Source organism: Quercus suber, unplaced genomic scaffold (assembly GCF_002906115.3).
Source record: "Quercus suber isolate HL8 unplaced genomic scaffold, Cork oak 2.0 scaffold_1086, whole genome shotgun sequence".
In the NCBI taxonomy this organism is placed as follows: domain Eukaryota; kingdom Viridiplantae; phylum Streptophyta; class Magnoliopsida; order Fagales; family Fagaceae; genus Quercus; species Quercus suber.
This window is the reverse complement of record NW_027070491.1, coordinates 107,693-115,615: the sequence shown is the minus strand read 5'-3', so window position 1 is coordinate 115,615 and position 7,923 is coordinate 107,693. Positions and strand designations below refer to the sequence as shown.

General features: G+C 35.2%; 2 protein-coding genes across 2 annotated transcripts; one reads left to right on the top strand and one right to left on the bottom strand.

Moving 5' to 3' along the window:
- The first annotated feature begins 39 nt into the window (after positions 1-39).
- Positions 40-3,501, top strand: LOC136065691 (tyrosine--tRNA ligase 1, cytoplasmic-like). The gene is made up of 8 exons (XM_065769226.1): positions 40-361; positions 449-545; positions 1,498-1,603; positions 1,715-1,797; positions 1,935-2,080; positions 2,292-2,397; positions 2,725-2,784; positions 2,980-3,501. The coding sequence occupies exons 1-8, from the start codon at positions 78-80 to the stop codon at positions 2,998-3,000; spliced, it is 903 nt and encodes a 300-aa protein (XP_065625298.1). The 5' UTR covers positions 40-77; the 3' UTR covers positions 3,001-3,501.
- Positions 3,502-5,983: 2,482 nt separating this feature from the next.
- Positions 5,984-6,496, bottom strand: LOC136065692 (E3 ubiquitin-protein ligase RZF1-like). The gene has a single exon (XM_065769228.1). The coding sequence runs from the start codon at positions 6,494-6,496 to the stop codon at positions 5,984-5,986; it is 513 nt and encodes a 170-aa protein (XP_065625300.1).
- Between the last annotated feature and the right edge of the window lie 1,427 nt (positions 6,497-7,923).

Here is a 7,923-nt window from a genome sequence, read left to right as displayed (position 1 = left end):
GTATGATTTATGTTCTGAGGTTGGAGATGGGTTGTTTTATTTTTATTTTTTATTTTAAATTTGTTGTGTAGGGAGTCATGAAGACAATAAATGTGAACAAGCTGACATCTGCTGGGTGCAGAGTGAAAATATGGATTGCAGATTGGTTTGCCCAGCTAAACAATAAGATGGGAGGTGACTTGAAGAAAATTGAGGTTGTTGGGCGCTACCTCATTGAGATTTGGAAGGCCGTCGGGATGGATATTGATGGAGGGAAGGTGGAGTTTCTGTGGTCTTCGAAGGAGATAAACTCGAGAGCTCACGAGTACTGGCCTCTTGTGATGGATATAGCACGAAGGAATACGGTTTCAAGGATAAAAAGGTGAATTATTGTATGATGATTATTATTATTACTTTAACATGCTGGTGATGTGGTCGTTATTTCTACTTATATTATATTTTGCTGCAGGTGTGGTCAAATTATGGGTCGAAGTGATGAGGAAGAGTTGACTGCAGCACAAATTTTCTACCCATGCATGCAATGTGCTGATGTGTTTTTCTTGAAGGTGCTTCCTTTTTCACTTTTAGTTTGTGAATAGACCATTTGGTTTTGTTGGTTGGCTTGTGCCAAGACAGTACCTTGCGCTTCTCATTTGTTTGAATGTTGCATGGATTTCCTTAGATGTCTCTCATTGCTCTAAAATTCTAGGCAATTTGCTGTTGTTTTACTCCTAGGGTATCAACTAGTGCTGTATCTTTATACACGGTGAAATATAATGATTACTGTTTGGAATGTATATAAGCATGGTTGCAATTACATTTCAATCTCAACCAGGCACTTTGTGATTTCAGTCACCCAAGAGTCTTGTGTAGCTCAAGAGCTATAAGAAAGTTTAAACTGATTTGAGTATTGGATTTTTGAGCGTGTTTCAAAGTGGGGTGGAAATGAAGGCTAAAAATAGATATTTCTAACCCACCAAACCACTTATAAAGAATAATAGAAATTGCTAAAATGTAGACATGATTACAAAACTAATTGAAATAGAGAAACCCAAGTTAGTGGAGAGAGGTTAGCACTAAAACGAATCTAATTCATCAAGCCATGGTTGTATAATTTTTACCTAAGCTTCATTTGTTCATCAGTTCTCAGTTCATCCTCCCATACCACTTTGAGGTTATAGGAGCGGAAGTTGTAATAACCTTAACATGGTTATGCCATCTACATGTAAACTAATACTTGATTTGAAGTTTTAACTGATTTGTTATTTATGCAAGTACTAATAACTGCCTAGCTTGCTTGTGTTAATCTAGCTCTCTGGTGGTTTGCTTCCTTGTTCTGCAGACTTCATTTTTCTATTAGTCTTGTCTTCTGATCCTGTTGCATATGTTTCTCACTATAATACATGTGGTCTTGAAACTTTAAAGAGGGAAAGAGAGGGGGGTGGGGGGATCCTATGTTGATTTTGTGGAAAAACAAAATGTTTTTTGAACTGTATGAATTTTTTATAAAATAAATAGGCCGACATTTGCCAACTGGGAATGGATCAGCGAAAAGTGAATGTACTTGCAAGAGAGTACTGTGATGTCATCAAGAGGAAAAACAAGCCTATCATTTTGTCACACCGTATGTTCCTAATTCTTTATACTGACTATTTCTCTATTTATTTTTGTATCCTGTAACATTTTGTGTATAGTTGTGTGGTCTTTATTTGTTTTGCTTACTGGTGATTTACAGACATGTTACCCGGTTTACAACAAGGTCAGGAGAAGATGTCGAAAAGTGATCCACTATCTTCCATTTTTATGGAAGATGACGAGGTAGGGTGCATGTAAAGGGGTGTCAAATTGCCATTTAGGGGGTTGCATTGTGTTTTTTTTATTAGTTGCACATAGCATAAGGATAGTGGATTATAAAACTAGGTTAACCTTAGATTTATTCTGCCTCCATGTTGTAGGCCGAAGTGAATTTGAAGATAAAGAGAGCATACTGTCCTCCAGATATTGTGGAAGGGAATCCATGCTTGGAGTATGTGAAGTACCTCATTTTACCTTGGTTTAAAAAGTTTCTAATTGAGCGCAGTGCAGAGAATGGTGGTGATAAGTAAGTCATAAGGATTATTATGAAAGCTTTACTTATTTTATTCAATTAATGCTAGGACATCTGCCTTTTCACCTAATTTAACCCTTGCATCTTGCTGAAAGTGCGTGCTCCTTAGATTAGTACAGTTTCTTGAGCTATATTTCCATAATCAATTTTCATTGGAAATATTAACTCAAATTGTTTTCTTCCAATTATGATGCCTGTTATCCAGGAGCTTTGAAAATTTTGAAGAATTGGTTGCTTACTATGAAAGTGGAAAGCTGCATCCAGCTGATCTTAAACCAGCCTTGGCAAAGGCTTTGAATAAGATACTAGAGGTATGTTCTTTCCATTTATCTCTAATTAATGCTTCTTAGGTAAATGATTCCCCGTGACTTTGGGGAGTGATGCCACTGCTTTACATATGTTGGATAAATGATGTTGGACTTCTGCTAGCCATAAACCAACTTGAAGCTATGATTAAATTGCTAGGACCTTAATTTGATTGGCCCACATACTTTAGGGCATGTTTGGAACTGCCCCATCCAAACATAGGGCGAATTCTTTGGAAGGTTGTGGCTATTGCAAAGTATGCTCAAGAGAGCCTACAATCCATCAAATTTGTTAATTCTGTGGTCTAACTTCTTTGTTCTGTCTGTTTGCAGCCTGTAAGGGAACACTTCAAGAATGACAATAATGCAAAAGATCTTTTGAAAAGGGTTAAGGTATGGTCGATTGACTTTTAAAATTAATTTCTTTTAATAATGAGTTTTAAAAATGTTAAGAGTGAGAATTAGCATTTGCACATATAAATTGTGCCTTGAATCAAGAGACGTTTTGGTTCATTGCATTTCAATTCCAATTATTTTTAAAATAATTCTGTTAAGGAAACTCAACCAAGTGGTGTTTGGTTTTTGTAGGCTTACAGAGTCACAAGGTAACGTGGAACACAGCTGTCAACTTTTTGCTCCTTCCAAATTGGTGGATTAAAGGTCTGTTATTTGTGAATTGGCTTGCAGCCACACTAGTGGTCAAGCCTTGTTGCAATGACAAGTGCCTTTCACCAAAAGTTGTTGTGGGTTCAACCTTGACCTCTCCGAAACCCCACAAATAGTGAAAGTTTTGTGCACTTAGTATTATGACCTTGCAGCCAGTTGTATTCCTTCATAGAGAAACATACTCGTTTTAGGCAAGTTTTAGATTATATGTTTTGAAAAAAAAAAGTTATTATCAGATACATTTTCAAATTTTCAATTGCATTGGATTCCAACTTTACAAGTGCAGTTTCCATTAACTTTACTATGTTGTTGAAAGAGTGGTGATTAATTCCTCTGCCAAGCGTGGATAATTATGTGACAATTTATTAATGGTGGATAATAAAGTAGTGTTGGTGGTGGATTCGTGTGAGAATTAATAAAAACTGCCGATGCATCATTTGTGAATTTTTTTCTTTTTTGTTTAAGGTTGTGAAAAATATTGTGCACATAGCATTAGAGCCCGTTTGGATAGGCTGTTTGCAAAGCCTTAATGCGTGTTTTAGACAAAACGTGATTTTATAAACCGTTTGGCACTTTGGCTCCACAAAAATCAGCACGTTTGTGTTTTCAAAACCCAGATTTTTTGCGTTTACAAAACATTGCAAAACTCTGCTTTTTCAGAAACGCAGATTGGGTTACCGCTATTTTTTTCTTCAGAAAATCAAAATAGCGCCAAAACGATAATCGGTTTTACCAAAATACCAGCTTTATCCCTTCCCCATGTATATCTCTTCCTCTATTTTCTCTGTCAGTCTATACTCCTCCATGTATATATGCTACCCTGTTCTCTCAGTCTCCACGAGCTCTCTTCTGCTTTGTTTCTGGTCTTCATTCTTCATCTCGCTTGCCAGGTAACAGTTCTCCATTCCTCTTTTGTTGAATTTATGTTATAGATTTGGGCTTTTTGCATGGTGGGTTACACATTGTTAGAAACCTAAATGCTATAACTTATGATTTGTTGTTGCCGTTGTTTTTGTTTCTGGGTTGTGGATTTATTTGGGTTTTTGGCTGCTTTTGAGACCTGCCCATTTTGAGTTTGATTATAATTATTGCTTTATTTGTAGATGCATAGATATCATTGGAATCAGACCCCTGTGTCTTTTTTTTTGGTGGGTTGGGAATAAATTGATAAATGAGTTTTCTTTATTATGTTTCTCATTCAAGAATCAGGATTGTGTTTATGGGCTTTTGATCAAAATTTAATTTTTAACATTTTTTAGTGATAAAAAGCTTAATGGGTATTGTAAATGCACTTCCAGTATAGTGTTTGTGTATCCTCTCTATGCAAGGTGCCACTCAGTTTGACAGATTTTGGTATCTATTTATGTGTGCTGCTGGGGAGTTGAGGGTTAGATATGTCTATCTCTGTGTGCTTGTAGTGGGCATAGTTCTGATAACAAAATGGAAAAGAGCAAAAATACTATTTATTGAAACAAACAATTTGCTGTTATGGAGAAAATTTGGAATGATAAAGAATTTTACTTGTGGTCTTTACCAAGAAGTCTGCTATCGTGTCTGTCAGCTTTTATATGACCAGATATTGCATACATCTTTTACATGAACCATATATTTCAATACACGTATATGAACCATATATTTTAGTTGAGTTTGTAGGGTTGCACTTGCCCTTGGAACCACACATCTCATGGCTTTTAGGCAGAGGGATTATATTTGTTATATAGTGGTAGTATAATTATAGTTCTTGAAGCAAACAAACAGCTTTTTAAGCTATGCAACAGCTGCTGAATAACCAGGAAGCAATTTAGCATGCAACTGACTTGTAAAATTGGTCTCTAATAAACGCTTACTGGAGTACCAGTCACATTTTAGATCAATGTACTGAATGATTTCCATACCTAGTTTGGCAACCTCAGAAAAATAGCACACCAATTTCTTTGCCACTGCTACTACTTTATGTTAATACAAATGTCATGTTTTGTGTCTTTGACAAAATACATGTATGTCTACTGATACACACCAGGTAATGCATATGCAATAACAGTTTAAAAGAAAGCTTAATCCTGGTCTAGAAGAGAGAAAAGAAGAAGGAAGAAAACAAGTCAAACTAGTTTGAATTTTTTGTAAAACAACAGTAGTTTACTTGCATAAATCAAAGCTAAAGGTCGTTTAGTATTAGAGAGTCAGTTGAATTATATGTACTTGCCATGTACACATTGTTCAATATAGCAATATATATTCAGTTTCATACCCTTAGGAGTATGATAGTTACTGGGCCTCTGACCAGCTGAGACGTTGTCCAGGACTAGGATGGGCAGTGGAATCTTAGCTGCTGCTCTTTTTGATTTTTCCCAGGAATTAATTTTCAAAGATGAAGTATCCCGAATCCCGATTCCCCCTCTCTACCACCTTTATTGATACACTGTGCTATGCTGAGCATCATCCTCATATCTGAGCATGTAAATTCAGATATGCAGAGAGAGTTTGGGCAGGAGGTCTTTATTATGAGGTGTGTTGAACTCAAAACAAAATAGTCAAGTCTTTTTTTGGAATTTACACTCAAAACAGTCATTTTTAAAATAGCTTATCCAAACGCATAATGTATCATTAAAAATAAAATACGCATATTTTCACATTTTTATCAAATGCTTATTTGTGGTTTTAAAAATGCTCGTTTTTAAAACATACTTTTGTGAACAGCCTATCCAAACGGACCTTTACTCACTTTCAATTCCACAAACTGTATTACTGCTTTACCTGTAGCAAATCAAAATCAGATCTTAAAAAAGGAAAGAAAAGAGGGGAAGGTATACAGGCAACTATTGCTGACAAAAAAAACCGTTAGAAAAACAGTATTGAGAACAAGTAACAATGTAGAATATTGCTTAGCAAATCTATGTATAATATTAAAAACAAATATCCAAACAAACTAGGTTGGCATCTCATACCGGCACAATGGACACAGGTTACACTTTCTAAGCCACTCCACAATACAACCTTCATGGTAGACATGCAAGCATGGCATGCGCATTGCCTCCAACCCCATTGAAAGCCCTTCCAAACACATTGGACACGCCTCCTTCATATACAACCCTTCAACTCTCACCTCCTCCAATCCTTGAATTGATTCTTCACTCGTATGCCTCGCCCTTGAAGCTTCATAATCATCATCTTCTTCCATTACAATATCATCATAATAATCGTACAATGTTGGTTCCGTGACAGGCTGCACCATTAGTGATGAAACCACTTCTTGTCCCTGTGAGTTTAGAGCCATTAGTGATGAAACCATTAGTGATGAAACCACTTCTTGTCCCTGTGAGTTTAGAGCGTAAAGTGGAATATTGTAGAACTCTCCTGAGGGCAGTGAGTCATGGCTGAGTATTGGGTTAACTTGATCCCATGTGTGGCCTTTTTGATTGAAGGGTAATTCAGTAGACATCTTTTTGAAAATTTGCTAATAGCGGTAGTGTTAAGAAATTGAAATATGGGTGTTAGTTTTGTTGGGATAAACACTAGAAAGTGTGCTATAAGAGAAGAAATATGAAAGGAACAGAAAGTTGCTAATAAGGCTGAAGGCGTTCGCAAACTCAAGCAGGAATGACAAAACGAGCTTTCCTCGAATACATACTTTTTTTCATCTTTTCTAGATTGCTTGGGCTCCAAGAAATTTTTTTGGAATTGGGAAGAATCAGAATTTGAATTGATGTCTCTTTTTCTTTTTCTGTTCTCTTTCTCCTTTTTTACCTTGGCAAAAGGGCCACAACATATTCTAGTTTTAAGCCCTCATTTAATTTGTATAATAAATCTGTAACAAGAAATAATTAATCGTAAGCCACTTTGGTAGCTAGCAACAATGCAATAGCCTGTTCCAGTACTACTAGTCTACTTCTGCAATGGCTTTTTAACCACAATCCATACCAATAGCATAATATGCCCCGATTTTATTAGTGACTGTTAATATGATGGATTCCATTTTTTCCACAAATTATGATGTCTCATTTATAATTCTTCTAACTAAAAATAAAAAAGTTATAATGTTGGTAGCAGATTTTGCATTGTGCTGTTGAAATTTGAAAGCATAGAAGGGCTCAATACTATATACTGAAGATTTTCATCTGCACTTTAACAGTCTTATAGGGAAATTAATTGGGTCTTCTAGCAAAATAAAGTCGTCATAAATTGGTTATTATTTGACACCTCTACGAGGATTATGGTTTGTCATACAAAGAATAAATACAATGCAAATTCCGTTTAATGTTTTAGATATGTAATAAAATTGTTTTGGTTCTATTTGAATTCGAAAAAGTGTTGATCATGAATTCCAATTCCAACTGAAATCTCCACCAATAAAGAGAAGAAATTTTCATTAAAAAAAAAGAAAAAGAAATAATTTTAAAAGAAGGTTCAAAATGAATAGAAATCCTTTAATCTATGCTGAATATTCCATTTTATACTGTATCAATTATGGTATGATATGAGGAATTTTTATTGGCTCATTACCATATTAAGAAAACCATTTTCCTCAAAAAAAAAAAAATAAAATAAAAAGAAGAAGAAGAAGAAGAAGAAGAAAAGAAAACCATGGTGGAAATCTCTCTCTCTCTCTCTCTCATTGTTGTAACTATCAAATTATTAAAAGAAGACCATATGAATAATGTTTTATATATATATATATATATATATATTTTTTTTTTTCTTTTTCTTTTGCTAAGTGGGTATTTAGAATGGACATGATAATATCTTATCTAAGTAGTCTATGTCCACTAAGAAACAAGCCCATGGGATCCCATTAGGAGTTGTCACTAACATTGAGAACAACATAAAGCATGCGTGACTAACATTGAGAAGTGAGAACAACGTAAAGCA